Source organism: Apostichopus japonicus, chromosome 1, assembly GCF_037975245.1.
Source record: "Apostichopus japonicus isolate 1M-3 chromosome 1, ASM3797524v1, whole genome shotgun sequence".
Taxonomy (NCBI): Eukaryota; Metazoa; Echinodermata; class Holothuroidea; order Aspidochirotida; family Stichopodidae; genus Apostichopus; species Apostichopus japonicus.
In genome coordinates, this window is record NC_092561.1 from 19,518,498 (window position 1) to 19,540,191 (window position 21,694).

The following is a 21,694-nucleotide window of genomic DNA, read 5'->3' on the forward strand; positions in this document are numbered from 1 at the left end:
GTATACAGCTCTTGGTTAATAGCTGGTACATGTAGGGTTACATTTTATGGGGCCATCTGGGCCCTCCAAAATTCCGGGGGGGCATTTTTGGGGCTGTCGGTCAATTGTGGGAACCTCTGTGATGGGGGTTGTCAGCCAGGAATTTAAGGCACAATCTGAAAGGTGACCTACAGATGTAAGTTGGCTGGTCATCCTCCTGCCCATGAGATGTAGCATGTGAAGGTTTTTTTTTTTTTTTTTTTTTTAATTTTTTTTAAATCAAGAGGTGTTCACTGAGATTAGCAAATGTCAGCTGTTAAGATGACTTTTCATGAAACAAAATCTCAAAATATCAACTTAATTTGATACGTGTGTGAAAACAAAGTTATTCAAGTAAAAACCTTGACTTTTTTTCAAGTATTGATTGATGCAGATCAACATTTTTGTTAGCTCTTTTTGTTTTTGTTTTGGCTGTATGAGGGAGTGTGTCAATATAGTATGTGTGCTTGGAAAAAGGATTGCTCTTAAATGACATTAAAACTTGCCAACTACCCTACTTGTGTGTGTTTGTGACTTAAGTGGTCTGTTTGTGACTTAAGTGGTCTGTCTCTTATAACATGTTCAATGCAGATTGAGGAAGATATAATAGCATTACTTTACTGTTTATTCTGATTTATAGCAGATGCTGTTTGAGTTATTTTTCAGAAATTTTCTGTGTAGTAAGCACAAAACTAAATTCAGTTATTGACGTTTGGCTTACCGAGTCTCATTTCAAGTTTCTAATTGATGTAAAAGTTTTATTGACATGAGATAATAAAAACATATAAAAGTGTCTAAGCGATGAAATGTTAAGAAATGGAATCATATTGATTAATTTTTCATTGATTTATACTAGCTTTTGTTGAAAAAGAAATTTAGAAAGGGGTTCTGAAATTGACCAAATGTCAATCTTACTTTGAGTAATAGCTCAATGTTGCATGAATGTAGTAATTGACTAGTTAAAGGCATTGAAGACTCGCCCCAAACCGCGTGCGGCCATCTGTTAAAGTTAACTTTCTGTTGCTTGCAAGTGACATTTTGTTCATGTCGCTACAAAATGCAGACAGTAATGAAACGTGATACCTTGTTTTCTTTAGCTGGACCTGAGATGTCCATCGCTGTATCGTTTGTACACTGTGCTGTGGGTATTGACCGCAGCTGTATGTAGTGACTGTACACTAGTGTCTAATTACCTACGGTAGCAAGCTGTGTGTGTATTTTCTGAGATCGATGGTGGTGTCTAACACTTCTTTTACACCTCATTCGAAACTAGGTCAGATTACCGCCATTAGACGTTTCTTTTTGCGCGAGTCTTCACACCCTTTAATGCCAAAGAACAGATTTTAGTAGCATTTAAACGTGTCAGCTTATTTACCGTATTTAACGAACAAATATTCGTCTGTTTCAGTTAATAGGTTACAAACTGTGTATGAAGAGTATGACCATATTTTCTCATTGTGTCATTGGAAAGCTTATTTGTATTCATGTTAACAAATGTCAAAAGTTTTTGCCATTTTTTTTTACAACATTATATTCGTCCCCATTGCAACTGGGATTGTGCAGTTTATATTTGCAGCTGAAACGACTAATAACAAAAGCAGAAACCTATTTAGAGGTATATGGTTCTCTTCTATAGAATGCCCAGCCCCCCCCCCCCCCCGCCCACATTTGATCTCTCCTTTCATTGTGGGGTGCATAATACTGTATGATAAACATGTCATGTTTTCTGTAGGCCTATGATTAACGGAGCATTTATCTGTTGAGTAGTGATGTAGCGCCATCACATTGTATACTTAATATCTATATGCAAATGTTCCCAATTTGAATATTATGTTATCATACGTTGACAAAAGTTTCATTTATACAAGAGCAGAATACATTTTGGTTCTGAAGCAAGCAGGATGGTTTTGGAGTCATTTCTATATTTGTAGTCGAGTTGCACCCGGGACCGACATTACAATAACCATATGGGACCAGAAAGAGAAAACAGCTGCATTGGTATAGGAAACCTTTGTTCCGTCTTAGAAGACAGCAAGGGTACATATTAGGATGGGAGGGGGTGTGGGGAGGAGCGGTGTGGAACAGGGGAAGGAGAATGTTAAGAAGTAAATAATTTGTAACTATACCACACTTCCTTGGAAATGCCATTAAGTTAACCTCTTCTGATTTCGTATAATGGAATAGGGAACTTCTCGTTTATTGACCCTTATAACGCATGTTACCTTTCGTAATGAAACTCCACCGTTCAGTTCTAACTTCAGTTCAGCTCAGTTCTAACAAAAGATGAAATAAGACAATAAAAACAAGAAGGAAAAATGGATATGAATATTCACTCGAAAAGTGTGATTTATTAAGCATCCTGTTTCCGAATTATTCGAAACACCAAGCAAAGCAAAAAAAAAAAGATTGTACTTTTAATGGTAACAGTTATGGTCGATACGTAGACTAGAGGCCATCCGCTTCCTACCGCCCTCCGCCTCCTACCCGCTTACCCCCACCCCTCCCCACCCCTCTTTCCCGCCCGAATGATTTTTACACCATCGTATTGCACCTCAGCAACTTTTGTCGTTTTTATTCGGATCACAAAAACCATCAGTCTTTTCCCGAACTGTGTTCGAAAGTGAAATGTTTTACAATCATACTGAACCATCAATGAATATTGTACCGTCACGTGACCCTATAGGTCATCAGTATTGACTCCAAATATGATAGAAAGTACAGACAAGGTCACCCTTGCTCCCAAACTTCAATACAATCTTTACTACCACCAGCTTATTGATTTTTATTTTTCATATTTCAGTGGAACATTTAATTGTCTTTATTTAACACTTCTCCATGTCTGGCAGTAATTTTGATTATACAGAGATACCAGGAAAAGTATTTTTGAAAACTTCTTTTAAACGGCTGAAATTTGGGGGCTAATAACTTACTGATGACCTGTACGATATTTCCCATCTTGGACCATTTAGTAATGTAATTCAACTCTCTACAATGCCTGACAATAATTTGAATAATCTGAGTTTACAGCCCCCCAAAAATACAAAAAAAATATATAAATATATAATAAAAAAATAAATATATATATAAAAAATCGAGGAAGTTTAGCAAATATCTCCATGAAATGTTTGGCAGGTCTGTCGGTCTGTGAAACCATAGTTAATGGAACTTAGGTAACTTCAGAGCTTCCGTAGGCGAACATTAATGGATAACTTTTAATAGGCAGAACTTTTACTTCAGATAATAACGTCATCGTCTAAGGCAAAAATAATAATTTCAGTGCTATATAGTCATATTCCTAAAACCATTCCGGTTTTTAAGATATTCATTCTAAAATATATAACTCTCTGGAATGCTCATTTAAACCTAAATTAATGATGACGTCATCTCCCTGTTGCATGCCTAAATGATAATAGTAATACTTCTATAAGTTTACTAACCCAGGCTATTTTTCTCCATTTAATTTCATATAAACAACTTACAGAACAACCTTTATGCTTTGTAAACATTGTTATTAAAATCATAAAAGCCTTGTGCTTCTATATTGATTTTTTTGGGGTGGCGGGGAGGGGGGTGGGTTGCATCTGAGGAATAAACCTAATGCCAATGTCACCCTCCCTCTTGTCTAACATCCCACAAAAGTAGCCTAATGAAGGCACTAGCAAAGACATGATTTCGTGAACAGAAGTAAATAAAGTAACCATTGTGTTTAGTACAACATCTTGAAAAACTCCGGTGGGAAAACAACTTTGAAGAAGAAAAAAAAAGGGAAAAATATGAAGGAATTATTAAATATAGAAAAGGAATTCTTCAATAAAAGTGGTATTTTATTGTACATCTGAGTTCATGTCAGCGGGTAGTAAAATTAACAAACTTATTCAATTTAAAAATAAAATATTTGAAATAGGTATACAGATAAATTGGCAAAGATAATTCGTGAAACCGGAAAACTAATTTCAGGTAGGCTACTTGCCGAAAACGAATAAGGAAAAAAGATGAACCTATGAATGAAATATAACATGCCAAGTTTATGCAAGCGACATAAGTTCCCTTTAAGGTAACTTTAACTTGTATTAATGATTAACATATATATTCTGCCTTCAAATTACATTAAAAAAAAAACACAGGCCTGTTGAATATATCATTACTTTATAAGAATAATTATTGTCGGGTATGGTATAATGATTTTTCAATGCAAAAGATCTAAAAAGAAAAACAATGTAAGCTTTTTAAACACAAAAACAAGAAAAGAAGGAACAATTGTTATTTAATTGAACTAGCAATGAAAATGTAATAACTAAAAACCTTGTATATTAATTATATATTAGAAAAATACTATAAAAAGAAAACATTGCTTCTAAATATTGATGTACTTTTCCTCGTGATCATATCTTTCTCAGAAAAACTTTTCTTGAATATACGCTGTCAAACATCGGTGTAAGAAAGTGTATTGGTCCTGTAGAAATGGGGGAGTAAAACAGAAAAGAAATAATGGTCAGAATAAAGATCTTGATTCAACAGAAAATAGTCTTGAGGATTATCCGAGGATTATCTTCAGGATTATCTAAGGAGAGGGACCTCCAACAGACCCGCCGTACACTACCCGAATTGATCACGACACGCCTCAACTCGAACATCGTTACTGGGAAAATCGTGGTTAGTCGGGCAATGTTCGTGAGCTTCAAAACTACGACTCGAATGATCAAGATTTTGGCCGGTTTTTTTAAGTCGCATCATTTTCGGTCGGGAAAACAAAACAGGTTAACAGAAAATAGTCGTTGAAGAGGATGTTACTTTACATTCGGCTGGGAATGAATTAGACTATTTAAACTCAATCTTACACCCCCCCCCCCTTCATTTTGAATCTCACAAAAGAAAAAAAAAGGGTATTTATAACCACAACCTTTCGTAAAGGAGATACTTATACAGGCCTAATTAATAGTCTAAGTATACATCAGACAGGCCCATTTGACGTCTGACAGTTCTTTATCGGGGAGGGTGAAGGGGTGGGGTGGGGAGGCGGGACTAAAGACCCTCACATGACAGTCAGCGTCAACGACACCAGAGCCGCACCCCTCCTTAAATTCTTGGTTCGCCTCAGGCCCTGCCATAAGGGTCCGTTTCTATACCTAGCACTCCACCCCAGCCAACCGTGACTTGAAATCATACGCACGCTACTTCATTTGCCCAAATCTCTCCGCATTTGTGAAATTGCTTAATTGCTATTTATACTTACAACAGTTTGGACCATTTTCGGCCTTTGCTTTCTCAGTGTGAAGACTGTATTTAATACGTCTATCTTATCATAGATCGTACTGGTTTCAATCCTCCTGATAAGAGCTTCTGCTGCTATGTATGTCCCTGTCCGACCGCAACCAGCGCTAGTGGGAAATGTTCGAATAAACTCTTTAATTTATAGTAAGAAAATACTTTTTAAGAAAAATTCGCCCAGGAAAGAACCTGGGCACGAAAACCAAACTACCGAACGACTGATCCGCTCTCAACCCCAGTCCCCTTGCATCGTGACTGTGACTGTGTGATCATCGTCAGGTGTACATCACCATTCCCCTCGAAAGGGGCAGATACTACACATGATCTTAGCCAAAAGAAAATGTAGTTTAATCATCAATTTATACTTAAACTTTGAACTATACAAAGCAAGTTCGATCCCATTGTGTTTCTTATAGATTTCAAGAAAAAAAAACTTTAAGTGAAAGTAGTTTATTTTGACAATTTACTTGAAATTCATTAGGATGATATTTCTAAATTTCCGATGTTAATAAAAAAGAGAGAAAAGAAGAAGAAGAATATAAACAACAACAAGCAAAGGAACAAACAAACAAAACGAACAAACAACAACTTTGCAATATTCTAATTCGCTGCAAGTTCTACTCTGAATGAGTAACACAGTGTAGCCAATGAGGACTAGAAATATTTATACCTCATCATATTTGTCTTTTTTTTTAAAGAATGGATCTTATTCTATAGATTTCAATAAAAGCTACACATCATGCATGTACTTAGGGGAAGGAGGGGAGGTGGGGGGGGGGTTAAAGAGACGTAACATTTTATTTAATGCAACAAACATTTTCATAAAAATTCATAACAAAGTACATATTGAAAAAAAAAATGAAATTTTTGATCCACCGCTTCAAATTTTTGAGTATTCGGAAAATATTGTTTGAAATACCTTATTATTCAGGTTAACCACAGATATCTTTAAACTATTCCTGGCAGCTTACAACAAATATTGCGCAATTTTGGTTTTCTTAGGTAATGGGGTAGGAGAGGTTATGTAACTCCCCAACTGATTTTTTTGTGTGTTAAAAACGGTCTGCCTTTTCATTATACAAAATTAAAGGCATGGTAAACATTTCAGTTTGTTGTTACAGAAAAACTTTGGTTTAAAAAACAAACGAAAGAATAATCTGTAGAATAAAATGCATCGACACAATAAGAGGGTGAAAATTATGTACCTGCAATGGACCAGTAATGGACCTAGGTTGTTTGCATCTCTACCTTTGACCTCATGAATAAAATCCAGCATCGATAATGGATTTACAGGGATACCGTGATCTGCCCAATCATGGAAGTGGAAATGACGTATCGCCATGGGAACGCCATTCTGCGTAGAACAAAGAGAGACATGTTTTACACTCGGTAGATTGGAATGGAATTTATAAGCAATGAATGCAATGAATGACTTGACAATATCTACACATGTATTACGTAACACGAATCCACCTCAGAAGCATTACTTCTTACATTATACCAAAACATTGAAAGACACTGCATGTATGTGTATAATTATGATAATTAGTTATATAGGCGGTGACTGATCCAAAAGGGACGGGTGGGGTGGGTGGGGGAAGGGTGGGGGGGGGGGGTTAATGACGTCATTTACCCCTTCCCCAATCACGATACTTGTTCACTCAGTTTCCCCAAGTCGGCTTCGGTAAACTGAAGCGCTCTGCCTCCAAAAATTGCTCTTGATATTCATTTTTGCACCGGTGCCTTTTTACACTTCTAAAATGTCCCCCCCCCAAAAAAAAAGTTTTGCTTGTCATCCATTCGCCGACCCCCATCCCACACCCCACTCTGGTGATGCAAGTACCGCCACTATATACGGGACATTTCCCAGCATTGTCATACCATGAATTAATAAAGAAGAAAATACTAATAAGAGAAGTATACATTCTCTGATGGCATTACCTTCGACAAGGTCAGATCTCTGATTTCCCAGTTTTCTTTTGTTGTGACTCCTGTTCCTGTAACAGTGTAATCTCCGAACGTCAAGGAAGTATCAACGTCAGCCCAGTACTGAACACATCTCACCTGACGAAGACAAATAAAATGAAATATATATATATATTATAAAAAAAAAAAAAATAAAATAAATATATATATATATACATATATATATATATATATATATACTCATGATATGTACCTTAGGTCGACAGTTTATGGTAAAAAAGTGTACCTTAGGTCAACAGTGTCGACCTAATGTTTTCACTACCATTTTAAGACACTTTTTTTTTTGTCGCAAATAGCTTTATAATGTTCTCCGTCCTCTAAAACGTTCATTTAAAAGTTTTGGTTAGGGTCGGTTCAGGGTTAGGGTTAGAAAAAAGGGTTAGGGTTAGATTAAATTTAGTGTGTAAGCCAATGTAACTGTCGACCTATAGGATCCATAGTTATATATACATATATATATATATATATATATATATATATACATATATATAGGCCTATATATATATATATAAATATAAATTAATAATATATATATATATATATAAATTAATAATATATATATATATATATATATATATATATTTATTATTACAAAAACGGTTGTGTAATTAAAACCCCAAATGAAACGTAACTATTACCACAGTATTGTTAATATGTAGAAAGATTTCAGATTGTGCCATACAGAATTAGGTGACGTACCTTTCCATTCTCAACTAAATTACTCAGCATAACTATCGTTGTCGATCTGTTCTCCCAAACCATTTGCCAGAAATCCTTGACAGTGTCTGGCAGTGGGCCTTGGGTAGAGATGTACTGGTGCCAAGTAAATAACTATGAAAAAAATCCAAATAAAATTGATAAAATTGATAAAAATTGATAAAATTGATAAAATTGATAAGATTAGAAAAATTAGAAAAATTTCGAAAATTTTGAAACACACACAAGAGATGGATATAGCCTATACACCCTTTACTTTCTAGGCAGTGTTTGTCCTTAGTTTCTTTTTAATGACTTTTCATGACAAATTATCACCAGACATATAAACTGGGTTTACTGTCTGTAGCTTTACCATGCCTTTTCGTGAATGCTTTAGCCATACATTTATACGGTACACATGGAATTTTATATCAAAGTGTGATTATTTTCTCATTAATTACGATCTGCTTCGTGAGTATCGAACTAACCATTCGTTTGTTTCATTTCAGAAATGAAGGGGGAAATATAAACGATATACATATATAATTAATTATAATTGAGTTAAATAAAAAACATGCATAGTTGTTAAAGGAAGTGTTCTTAGACGCCTCATGGCTTAAAGTAGAAAACTCCGATGCAAGCAAGGAAGTGAAAAAATAATATGGAACAGAGAAAAATATGGCAACATATTGGTTTCATTCTGTAGTAATAAAATGACCAAAATATGAAAGTGTAACCCAAACACGTCATTAATTCATCGCTTTACCAACTTGAAGAATATGAATAATTAAATATCAGAAATTTAAATTTAATTTTACCTTGATACTACTCGCGTTAATATAGTCTGTACTGCCCTCGCGAACCTCCATAAGCCTCACTCTATTATCGTCATCTGTAGGTCGGTATTAAAATCAGTTTGTGTATAAATATGTGTTAATGTTAATTCAAAGTCACAACATGAATTATTAAAAAAAATTCAACTCAATATCCTTATCCAAAACGATTTTTTTATCAAAATTATATATTAATAACAATTACATTTAAAATACGTTTCATTGCTTCATCTTCTAAGATTTAACGTATTTCGCATTCTCTTTAAGAATCAGTTCATAACTGATAGGGTTATCTTTTTGTGATATATACCCAGTAGTAAACAAAGGTGAAAATGTATTATTATTATTATTATTATGGTCGAATTCTTTAGTCATGCCGAACGGATTGGGCTAATATCTCCCGCGTTTACTGTCAAAAGGTTGGGCAAAGTTTTGTAGTATGATAGTGTAAGATTGTCAAAGTGAAGCATTGCAGTTTATTGTGATAAAGAAATGGTCACATAATCTATTTATTGAATATCGAAATATTACTAATATTTTCACTATTACTCACATGGAACGATATCTTTGTATCTATTCTTAGCTTTATTTTCCGGTTTCAAGGCAACGTCCGTTGTCATGGCAATATTGACTGTCTTCAGTGTCTGTTAATTGAAGGGAAAGAACGTTTTCAAATTGTTTCTACAATAAATTATTTAGAATGACGTAGTACACAAAGGATTTAAAATTCCTTTAATATAAAGCCTGCCGCATACTACCTGTATGATCACGATCCGAATCAACGCCACAGTCGTGATTTCGTTTTTGATGGTCGTGAAAGAGCCATGGATTAACAAGTGACCATCGCACACTGACCGACTGACCACCGTACACAACGACCTTTAACTGTTAATGACAGGAGCTCGTTTAGGTCACATGCAAATTTGTTGATCACTCATATTTCCGAAAAGGTGCGATTTGCTAACAACAATAGAACCAAACAACTTCCTGGCAGAATTAAGACTCTGCATGATGTCTATAATTTTTTTCTTCAAATTCGTAGCGAAGCATAATTTCCCCATTCAGATACTAAATCACACATGTACTGAAGTTCTTAGCAACATACAAGAGGCACTCCCAGCGACTGTATGGTCCAGTTAATCGAATTGGTTACTTATAGGACAACCAAGGTAAGATTTTCTGATCGAATTTCTGGCAATAAAGATAGCAACTTATCACGCATCTTCTAAACCTGATATATGTTAGGCAGATTATTCTAACATGGTCATCCCGGGTTATATACATCATAACACTCCGTTGTACCATTTTTGATTTTAACAGTTCATTTGCTAACCGCATAGAAACATTTTCAAGCTTGTTCTGGTAAAGGTAAACTTCAAACAGTTGCATGTCCACTTTAAATATGGAATGAATTACCATTTCAATGGTCACTTAGTAAATGTCTGTATCGTTATCTCCAAATGAACAATTATCTCCAAAATAATTGAATCTTTGCTCAAATGGTCACTATAGGCAAGTGACACTGACTCATTGACCGACTGCCCTTGACCCAGATATTTCAGCCTTCCAATAACGCTATAATAAATGGAGAAGTCTGGAGGTAGTAGACAGATTTGCACACTAAATTAAAGATAACCTTGAAAATCTAAAGATATCTAAAATTAATCTAGATTTAGATATCTGTAGTAAGATATCTTGAATTATACAAGAGATCTCCAAAAATGATTACAATAATTATCTTAAATAATTAAAGATATCTCCAGAACTTCATTTCATCAGTTATCATTGTAAAATCTACATCGTAGATAATTGACTTACCTCATATTCTGTTCTGAAACCAAAGTTTTGTGGAGTTGACATGTCCTTCACGTGCTCTTGAAATTGACCAATCACAACGGGACTGGGGAAGACATAAGAACGTAAACGAGTAAGAAGTCACAATACTAAGTTATTCTTCATAAATGTTGTGAAGTACTGAGTACACATGTTTCGTTGTTAACTCAACAGCAGCGATAAAGGGTCTTGCACGTGTTTCCGTATACTGCTGTTTCGTGTATATAATTTGTGAGATGAAGAAATTCTGGTAACAACAATCATAAGGATTTACATTATTCACAATGTAAGAGTTGCCAACTAACATGCTAAAGGTAGTATGAAATGCTATTGAGTATTAAGCACATCTCAAGTTTCGATTTCTTCTAGAAAACTTCGTTATTCTTCGAAATTCTTCTCGCAGTCACAACTTTCCTGCGGATGAATAGATGCATGAATGAAATATAAAACTTACTTTGACGTTGGAGTTGATACAACTGTAGAAACCATGGACCGTTGGTCATCAAAACCTGGGTTGACAGTTTCACCAGCAGATGAAGTTGACTCAACAGTTCGACGTCGAGAATTTCTCTTCTTACTTTTCCTGTATTTTTTCTGAGTGGATCCAAGTGTTCTTTTCTTTCTGTATGAGGTTAACTCTGGGACACTATTAAAGTACAAACGGAAACGAAGTGACTGACTGTGGTGTTACCTAAGGTTTTCTGTTGTCCCGCACCCAACTCCCCACACTCCCGCAACTCCCCCAACTACCCCAACCCCTCCATTCCCCAATTGTTTTTTTTTCTTCAGAAAAACGAAAGATCCATCAAACTGATTAGATTTGTCTTCCAGAATATATTAACTTTGTTTTTGAGATGTGTCAAGATTACCGCAAAGCTGGATTAAATAGATAAAAGTTTACACTCATTGTTACACGATGTACACATCACCCCTCCTCCCTACCTTTTCACTGAAGACGAGTTGTGTATTCACCATAATCTCCTTCTCTATATGTGATGAGGAGAGAAGTGGGGGTGTGGATTCGGCAAGGAGGGTGGGGAGGTGGTGGGGGGGGGGGTCGTGATAAATTACTTACAACTCATTTTCACTGCTGTTTTCCTCTTCTTCCTCCTCATCACCAGGTAATCTGAAATCTTCCAGTGAAGTCGAATCTATAACAATATTCTCTTCTGGGTGAAGCCTCTTTCGTCTGGCTGGCTTGGACTGTTTAGATGAACAACTAACAAGAAATAACACAAAGAGAGAGAGAGAGAGAGATAGACGATACAGTGAAGAATGATTAATTTAGACCTTCTCAAACGGTTCAACATCGTCATGAAGTATCTGATTTAGAACGAATTAGACAGTCATAGAAAGTTATGCTGAATCTCTGTCTTTGTAAGAAGCAAGGTAACACTACAAAACTACACCCTAACTGTTTTATAATATATTGCAATTCATGTTAATGTATCTTGTGTACCTACCATAACTCGTTCTTAGCACATATTTCAAAATATTACGTAAATTCAGGCTCTGGCGACATGACATTTATCATAATAATAATAGTAATATATTACACAGCCATTGAACATTGTAAATTTTTATTCGTGAAGTTGACAGCAACAGTGTTAAGGGAAGCATTTTAGTTGTATAACATCAATTTTGTCTCCACCGTAATGACTTGTGCCACCTGTAACACACGTTACTACTGTTCATGTCCCACAACCGTGTATCAGTAATTACTGCTTTGTGTTCGTAACACGGTAACCTGTGTTACAGGTGGCACAAGTAGTTACTGTATTAGCTATAAATATCGGCTCCCTTCTCAAAGTTAAACAGTTTCTGTCATGGATAAAGTTGTTAATTAATGCATGGACGTTAATTACTACTGTTTCCAAGAAGCACAATACAAGCACGATACTCATAGCTAGTACAGTAACTACTGTTCATGTTCAACAACCGTACATCAGTAACTACTGCGCTATGTTCGAAACACCGTGACATGTGTTACAGTTGGCACAGTAATTACTGGAAAGCTGTTACACGTTGAACTACAAGTTCGACAGGGTTAAATTTTTTTTTTTTTACAAATTTAAAATTTAATTTTTTGAATTTGCAGTAAGAAAAAACTGGCAGTAATTACTGTGCCACCTGTAACACATGTTACCGTGTTACGAACACAGCGCAGTAGTTACTGATGCTTGGAACATGAACAAGTAGTTACTGTACTAGCTATGAGTATTGGCTGAGGAAAAACATTGAAGGGACCGTGGACGTTTTGTCCTCCCGTTCCTCATCGAGGGTAATGAAACCAAACATTCTGGAGAAAGTTAACCAGGGTCAAAGAAAAGAAAGATACAAAAACAACTAAAAATAAGAAGAACAAAAATAAAAACATATATAATAAGTGCAGAATAAGATAAAATACATACCAACAACATATACAGCAGAATAAGATTATAACCAACACAAGGATCACAAAGATCCCTACTATGATAGCTATGAGGATCCAGAGAGTAAAACCAGTAACTGTAAATAATGGAAAGGAATAACTTAATTATATAAGTTTTTGACAAGCCGAAATACTGATCAATCTGACATTTTTCTGATTTTTGATAAGATATTATCTTGTTATCTAAACAATTTACTGAAATAGTCAACTTATGTGGCAAAGTTTTTCTTATATCGATGGCCCTTTTAAGCTTCCATATATGCTAGCGATACTATCTTCATTTTGTTTTTGGTGCCAAATTGATTGGTAAAAAGAAAACTGAATAAATATATGTAAATGCAATAATTTCTGACCTGCTGGATCAGACCAAAGAGAATCCTGGAACCTGCCATCCACACCGTATCCTCTTAGAGCTACCCTGTATTGGATAGAGAATGTATTTGATATTTAAAGGATTGGTTCAGGTGTCTTACATGTCTATCTCGTATGAAAGAGCTTAAAAAGACAAACAGAATAGTGAAGAAACTACCATGATAGCATTCTCCGTTAAGGAGATATCACATTTTGAAGATTTCAAAATTTCTTTGCAAATGACTGGTGTAGAAAGACTAACTGTGAGGGTGTGATGTCACATCCTCACTTCCTTAACAAGTGTCAATATATTTCATTAAAAAATAATTACATTTTATTCACAAATCTAAAAAAATATAATCAAACATTCTTCAGATGTAAAATCTCAAATATTTCCCTTGACACATAAGAGATCTCCTGACGTATATTTTGGTTGTAAGTCATAAAATCTTACAAAATATTTTAATAAAATAACAAAGACTTTTCAGGAATGTGAGGATATGACGTCACAGCTAGCCTGATTTCAGCAATTTCTACACAATCAGATAGAACTTTAAACTTGAATATCTCCTATACGGAAAAGGATATTTTAATAATTTCTTCACTATTGGGTTTCTTTTATTGTCCTCTTTCATATAAGATAAACATTTTTGACACCTGAACTATTCCTTTCATAGTTTATAAGCATATCTCTCTATTGTTACATTTTTGCTATTGGTAAATTGTTTTTTTTTGGGCTTCCCTGGAGGATATAGTGTTGGTACTGATTAAGAAGTATTTGAATTTTATTACAGATGTAAGATATTCCCAACGTTCTGACGTCAGAGACTGACAGTCAATATACTGAAATTATTACTTCAGAGGCAGCATAAAATATATCAAAGCAGATATATAAGTGCGTTTTTCGTTTTTTTTTCTTTGTTGTTTTTCTTCCATTTTACTTTTCATTCTCCCTCTTATGAATTGTTTTCTGATATTATTATTGTCGCCATATTAATTAACGGTATCATGTCTGTTTCTTACTTCAGTTGCTAAAGCTAATGGCAGGCAGCATAATAAGAATAATAATAAATTGGTTTGAAAATTGCTGTAGATAAAGACATTTTGTTACCATTCAAACTCTTTGTTGGGCATTGATTTATCAGAGAACAATATATCTAGTTTGATTGCTAAATGTTATAAAACAAAACAATGTGCTACACAAACGCAGTATGTAGAACAGAAATATTGACAACAGTTTGCTCAAAACCGCTTCTTCTGAAAGTTTTATGTAGAAAGTTTGGTCTGTAGGTGGATATTTTATACTCAAAATAGTTATACACAACCAAAAATGGTGTCATTTTTTTAATGCTGCATACAGTCAAAGGGATAGTCAGTTTATACACAGGGAGATAAACACATACCTGCGGGCGTTGTGGTCAAGTGGTTAAGGCAGTGGACTTTTGATCTAAGGATTACAGGTTCGAGCCAGGGCCAGATCATTGCGTTGTGTCCTTGGGCAAGGCATTTTATCTCCATTGCCTCTCTTTACCCAGGTGAATAAATTGGGACTTGCGAGGTGACTTGTAAATATGGTTGCGTGCGCCGGTTTGTGGCCGCACCCTGTGGGAAGTCCCCCAGGGGACACGTGGCTGTGGTGCACTGTAGTGCCCCAGGAGAGATTGTTTGAATTGTGCACACTTTGGTGTGTAGGTGTGACAAGTTACCAATGACCAGGGTTAAGTACAGTGCGGCGAGACTGTATTGTAAGTTGAGCTATATAAGATATGTTAATGATTAATTATTATTATTATACCTGTAAGATGTAGAAGATTTCAGAGGTCCGTTGCAGTATTGATCTTCAGGAAAGTTTGATGCTAGGACACACTCTGAATTGGTACCAATGATGTACTGGCCTGAGCCATCCCTGGCCCTGATATCATAAGGATTAAACATCACCGGTGTTGTCTGGTAGGGAGGCAATACTGTGAACGTTTGGGCTTGTATGTACGTATTGGGTACCGAACTAACGACGTCATCCTCTGCAAGAGAGACCAGGGTAGTGAGTGGAAGGGAAAAGAAAGTAAAATAAATACAGCATGGTAAACTAAATACAGCATGGTAAAATAAATACAGCATGGTAAAATAAATACAGCATGGTAAAATATATACAGCATGGTAAAATAAATACAGCATGGTAAAATAAATACAGCATGGTAAAATGGAAGAGAGTAGCATAACTGCTAAGCAAGAAAAGTCATATTCAGTTTGTACTTTAAATAAACAAACAAACACTTAGCTGAAAGATTTAGAAGTTAAAACGATATTTCTATGTCACGTCGTTAATGTAAAGCAGTGTTAGTAAGTGTAATGTAATGAAGGGCAATGTAATACAATATTGTGTAATGTAGCGTACATCTATGTAACGTCATGAAGTGTAATGTATAGTGTAAATATAGTGACATGTAATGATAAGTGACATAGCGAAGTTGAGTGCCAGGTAGCTTATAGCATACTGTATTGTAGTGTAATGTAGGGAAGTGTATTGTAATACAACGTATTGTGGTGCAATGTTGTGTAATATAGTGAAATAAAATGTAATGTAATATATCATAGTTTAGTGTAGTACCGTATATAGTATATAACCTACAATAGAGCGTACTGTAATGTAGTGTAATGTAGTGAAGTGTATTGTAAAACAACGTAATGTGGTGCAATGTTGTGTAATAAAGTGAATTATAATGTAATATAATATAGCGTAATTTAGTGTAGTATATAATATATAACCGACAATAATGCAGCGCAAAGCAGTGAAATGCAGTGAATTGGAAGCGAAAGGCAGATGTATATATATATATATATATATATATATATATATATATATATATATATATATATATATATATATAATGTTCCGGTAATGTATATACCTGCAGTTTAATGTATAGTAAAGTATAATATTTACCTGATCCAGTAGTCACCAACAGAGCATAGTTAACTATTGGACCGTTGACGTCGCTGAAAAAGGGATCAAAGATCTCGACGGTCATGGTTGTGGTGGTCGTAGACACAATCTGCACTTTTAAAGGACTTTGTGGAGGAGCTAAGAAGAAAATTCAACAACCGAAAAAAAATGAATACAAAATAATAAGAAGAACAATATTCATCAAAGGTAGAATCACAGTATAAACTCTATCGTTCACCTCTGCTTATCCGATATATGGATCTTTCAATAGAGAATAAGAACTAAAAAGAAAAGAAAAAAGAAGCACTAATTAAAGATGAAATCACTATTTTTATTGCTCAATCTATCAAGGTCACTCCAAAGTACTTTTCTAGAGAAAGTTTGTTATATCTATATGTTTACATGACACAAACCAGCCAGACATATGAATAAGAAACTTAGTCTAATTCAACACAACGAAGATATTGCATTGTCGTTATCTGGTATTGATATTTCTTAAGCATTCAGTGCCAAAACAAAACACATATTTCATGGTTATGGCAAAATGTGATTACTCCAAAGGATATGAATTGAATTTGATAAATGTAGAGGTCTAAATTTCCATTTTTTTATATTTATATGTTTACAATTCGTTTACATTGATCTTGATTTAACATTGTTTAATGTGATGACATTTGCATATTAATATTTTCTATACATTCTTATGTATTTTAATATTTTATTGCGTGCGTGCAATTGCCCTATTGGGATATAAAAGAAAGTTGAGCTGGAACTTGTGAGACAATTCGATGTTATGTGAGGGAAACGTTTTCCCCAAAGGCATAAGAACTTGGGCTTCTAACTAAACTGCAACTGGTATTTATTAAAACTAGAGTGTTTTACTTCACTAACCGGTTTCAGGAATCAAATAAGGCCCATCTGTTGTAGGGTCACTGGATCCATGATTATTAACTGCACAGATTGAGAAGTTATAGCGGTAAGCTGGCCTTAAACCAGACACTCTCAAGGAACTTGATGTTCTACTGGCATTAATCACTCGCTGATCTACCTGAAATATATAATATAAAAACCTGTATGAATGTATAGTCCTGTTGTTACAGCCATATAAGAAAGTATATAACTTGAGCAATGCTAGCTGAACCTATCATATATATTACTATATATTATATATATTACTATATGTATTACTATATATATTACTATTTATATATGTATATATATTTAGTAATATATATATATATAACTACCTAATATACCATAATATATAACTACCTACCCCATTGCCTGCCTCCTCGCTTCCGTTTATCTTGACCTGAATGTATCTTACATCATCACCAGGCTTTGGCGAGTCCCACACCAAGGTGACGTTTGTGGATGGCGTGACGGGTGTACCAAACCCAGTGATAATTGACGGTCCTGGAAGGAAGCAAAATGATGCACTATATTGTTATTTGGGGTTCATTGGCATCTCTTCGAAGGATTGATGAATCTTTCCCAAGACAAAAAAGAATATTATAAACAGTTATCTGAACACTTAGCTGTTTGACTACAAAGACTCACTTGAAGACAAAGTTGTCACCGTGTCTCGTAATGGTAAACTTTGAGACATCCCAAGCACAGCGAGGACACTGATGGTATATTCAGTTTCATCGTTCAATCCAAGTGCATTAAATGTCGTAGCATTTATCTAATGATAAGGGAAAGTAAAAAGGAAATTTTACATTTGTGAATATTATGTTTGGAAGATACAAAGATTCTTTTTCCCCTTGGAATCTGCTAGTTTGCCAAATTGCCATTTTGCCAGGGATAGTAATTTCAAAAGTAGTAGACAACTACTTCGAAAGTTGTTCTTAACACAACCGTGTGTTTAAAACTCGATTTATATTTTATTATAATCTCAATATGTTTAAATTGAATGCACATTATTTAACTTTATTCATTTCTTTGGGTGGGGGGGGGGACCTCCAAACTGCCATAATGGGGTCGGCTACAACAATACCTGGGACTAAAACTCTCCTTTATGAATTCTTAGATCAATCCCTGGTTATGAAAAATAAATAAAATTATAAACTAATAGTTTCTTCAAAATTGAAATACATTTAACTAATATGTTGACACATGTTTTATTCTGTAAATGTTTGTAAGATTTTGTGTTTTCAAAGTAAGGCAATGGGGTTCAGCCTGGTGAGGAAGTCGAAGATCGTGACCAGGAAAGGTTGGATGGCTAGAAATGGATGTGAGTGGCTAAGTAGGAGGGAGAGGAAGGAATATACAAGGACGAAGAAATATTATATGATTTGGCAATGATACCTTTTATTGATTTATAATTATTTCTCGCCTTATTGAACCAGGACTCTCTTAAGGTCCTCTCCTACTTCCCTGTAGGTATATATATATATATATATATATATATATATATATATATATATATATATATATATATATATATATATATATATATATATATATATATATATATATATATATAGGTATATCATGATACCATTTATAAATAGTTAAATGAAACAGAAACCCGGTACCTCTTGCGACGGCTGGCCTGGCGAAATTTGAACTATATAACTGTATGTATTTGCGGTATCATTGGGAGGCAGCCACGCCCATGTGACCGAAGTTGCTTCTACAGATAAGGCAGATAAATTTCTTGGCGGTAGTGACTCTAGAATTGAAAAGAACAATAAGATAGAGAAACAAATAGGACATGTATAAATTTAGTTTGCGATGATACTAATGACGTGAAAACGTTGTGACATGACATGACATGATATGACATCATATGTCATGACATGACACGGCGTAAAATGACAGTACATTACATGACATGTCATGACATGAAATATCAAGACCTGACATGATAAGACATGAAATTACGAAGAAAAACTTTACAAAATGTTTACATTATGCCACATGTCATTTACATAACATGATATTACAAAACAAAAGCCGGAACATTAAGCTTAGGATTTTTGAGACTTTATTAAAGAGTATTTTTTTGTACAATTACAAACTGTAGGGCACAACGAAGGATCTTGATCGCAAAATTGACACTTTTCAAAGGAGACTACTTCGGAATATTCTCAACATTAGATGGACCAACAAAAATTGGTTATCAAATAATGAGCTCTACAACGAAACCAACCAAACACCTTGGTCATCCATAGTCGCACATAGAAGATTGAGATTTTCGGTCATGTAGCAAGACTCCAGGAGGACGCTCCAGCAAAGGTTGCTTTAAGAGAAGCACTGAGACATACTGCTAAACCAGTAGGAAGGCCCGTGACTACCTTGCTCGGGAAAATAAAGTCGCAATTTAAGGACATTAATATTAACAATTTCAAGGAAGCAATAAACCTTGCGCAAGATCGTGATACGTGGCGGAGGTTAATCACTGAGCATGTCGGATAGACGAGACTCAACTAACTACTACTACTGTATTACAAAACCTTGCATTGCATAATATAAACTGACATGATAGTGCACTGAATTCCATGAAATGAAGAGACATTAATTTACAATACATTACATTATACTAAAGCCCTCTTTTGGTAATATCGCATATACTTACTTGTAGAAATCATTAAGAAACTTGGATCACTCCGCGCTTCAATCAACTCTCCGTCCACTATTTGAAATTCTGATACAGCTTCCAAGGAAACATTGTATAACGTACTTGGTGTTAGGTCGTCTAACAAAAATGTGTTTTCTGTGGCAGGTATGGTACGGCTGGATTCTCCAGTCGAGTTTGATTCATAGAATATTTCGTAATATAACCTTGATCCGGTTGTCATCCATGAGAGATCAGCAAATGTGGCTCCAACATCTTCATCTGTTGGTGTATTCAGAATGGCTGGTGCAGGGGCTGATTTGTGCAATTCGTGCAAAATAAACGGGGGAAAAAAGGTGAAAATAGAAATACGAAGCAAAATAGGTGAAAATAGAAACATGAATAAAATGTGACTAACTGATGTATATAATGATATTGTTATGCAAAGGTACATTATATTTGAAAGAAGGAACATGTTTGAATCATACTTTTGTCAAACTTTTGTCTTATGTGTATGCTTATATGGTATAGTTTGTGTGTGTTTGGAACTTCTATACGCACTTCGTAATTTGTTAACTACAATACATTCATTGAGAAAATTAAGATAAACTCAACAAGGAATGGTACATGGTGAAACAACACTTTTTATCAAATGCATTGGAACGTGTTCTATTGGAATGATCAAATTAATCGATAGCTTTCACAATAATAATTCTCATATGTTTCTTGTTGACTACCTTTTTATCCTCCTCCATTACCTTCATACGCTTTCCACGTTGGTAATTATATTCAATATGTAAATTAGGCATAGATATATGGATGACGGGTAACTTATTCAATGGTTTTTAACCAACGGTGCAAACGATTACAACCCAGAGAGAATTCAGGTTTAGTGATAGCTCACCTAAAAGGACACCCGCGGAAACTGGTTCACTCTCAGAAGTGTCTCCTTGTTGACCTCTCACGACCGAGGTCAAACTTACTTCATAATAGAAACCCGTTGCTCCGTTGAAACGATCAGTGGTTTCAGTAGGCGGTATTGATCGTACTACAATACAAACAGAATACATACCATTAATGCTCCTCAGAACTGCCATATCTTCAACTTTAATGTACAAATATTACATATCTCCACATATATGTAAGAAAAAAACACACTTTTGTAACTTTATGTGTCTTAAAAAGCCTCATTTTATGAATTTGTATGAAGGCTTACTTTGTAAGAGTGCTTATTAGAGAATAGCGAAGAAAGCTAATATCAACTGCATTGCAACTATTCCCAAAACCCGTCATTGCGCCATGAGGCAATGATACCATAGCACCACACCAACACCATTACTGTCACAATAACACTAACTTATGAACAGTATTCTGATTTGTTTTCCATGTTTTTCCAGGCAAATTCTCACAAAATAGCAAAAAGTATTGCAAATACAGGCCTACACGCTTAGGACCGCACCAGCACCGACGAAACCAAATATAACTTACGAATAGTATCTCGTTCATTTCCGTCAGGGCGTATTCTCACAAGATATTCATCAATAGGGAGTCCTTCCATTACCGGTGGTATCCAGGCGATTCGTATATCTCCGTTACGAATATCACTCACTTCAAAAGTCTCGATAGTTTCTGGAACTGCAAAATATGTAATTTTCCTGTTTAATTTATTTCATAAATGAATTGTCCGAAGGAGACTGTGTGTATATAGCTGTTTAAAATAGGTTTCTAATGCATTAAAACAATATGAACATACAGTCGAATCTCAGGTATTT

General features: G+C 35.0%; 1 protein-coding gene across 1 annotated transcript in view; it reads right to left on the minus strand.

The window, feature by feature from the left end:
- Nucleotides 1–223: 223 nt before the first annotated feature.
- The window catches only part of LOC139970389 (receptor-type tyrosine-protein phosphatase eta-like), a 48,068-nt gene continuing 26,597 nt past the window's right edge, over nucleotides 224–21,694 (minus strand). The window contains exons 17-37 of the mRNA XM_071976033.1: nucleotides 21,411–21,557; nucleotides 20,827–20,970; nucleotides 19,944–20,237; nucleotides 18,901–19,037; nucleotides 17,921–18,047; nucleotides 17,633–17,776; nucleotides 17,252–17,404; nucleotides 16,361–16,498; nucleotides 15,212–15,437; nucleotides 13,419–13,483; nucleotides 13,046–13,142; nucleotides 11,710–11,853; nucleotides 11,089–11,280; nucleotides 10,620–10,701; nucleotides 9,355–9,445; nucleotides 8,787–8,860; nucleotides 7,972–8,103; nucleotides 7,228–7,350; nucleotides 6,492–6,640; nucleotides 5,252–5,396; nucleotides 224–4,471 (exon numbers count right to left, since the gene is read on the minus strand). Of these exons, the coding sequence (XP_071832134.1) occupies nucleotides 4,412–4,471; nucleotides 5,252–5,396; nucleotides 6,492–6,640; nucleotides 7,228–7,350; nucleotides 7,972–8,103; nucleotides 8,787–8,860; nucleotides 9,355–9,445; nucleotides 10,620–10,701; nucleotides 11,089–11,280; nucleotides 11,710–11,853; nucleotides 13,046–13,142; nucleotides 13,419–13,483; nucleotides 15,212–15,437; nucleotides 16,361–16,498; nucleotides 17,252–17,404; nucleotides 17,633–17,776; nucleotides 17,921–18,047; nucleotides 18,901–19,037; nucleotides 19,944–20,237; nucleotides 20,827–20,970; nucleotides 21,411–21,557 (2,864 nt within the window). The 3' untranslated portion in view covers nucleotides 224–4,411. The remainder of the gene's footprint in view (nucleotides 4,472–5,251; nucleotides 5,397–6,491; nucleotides 6,641–7,227; nucleotides 7,351–7,971; nucleotides 8,104–8,786; nucleotides 8,861–9,354; nucleotides 9,446–10,619; nucleotides 10,702–11,088; nucleotides 11,281–11,709; nucleotides 11,854–13,045; nucleotides 13,143–13,418; nucleotides 13,484–15,211; nucleotides 15,438–16,360; nucleotides 16,499–17,251; nucleotides 17,405–17,632; nucleotides 17,777–17,920; nucleotides 18,048–18,900; nucleotides 19,038–19,943; nucleotides 20,238–20,826; nucleotides 20,971–21,410; nucleotides 21,558–21,694) is intronic.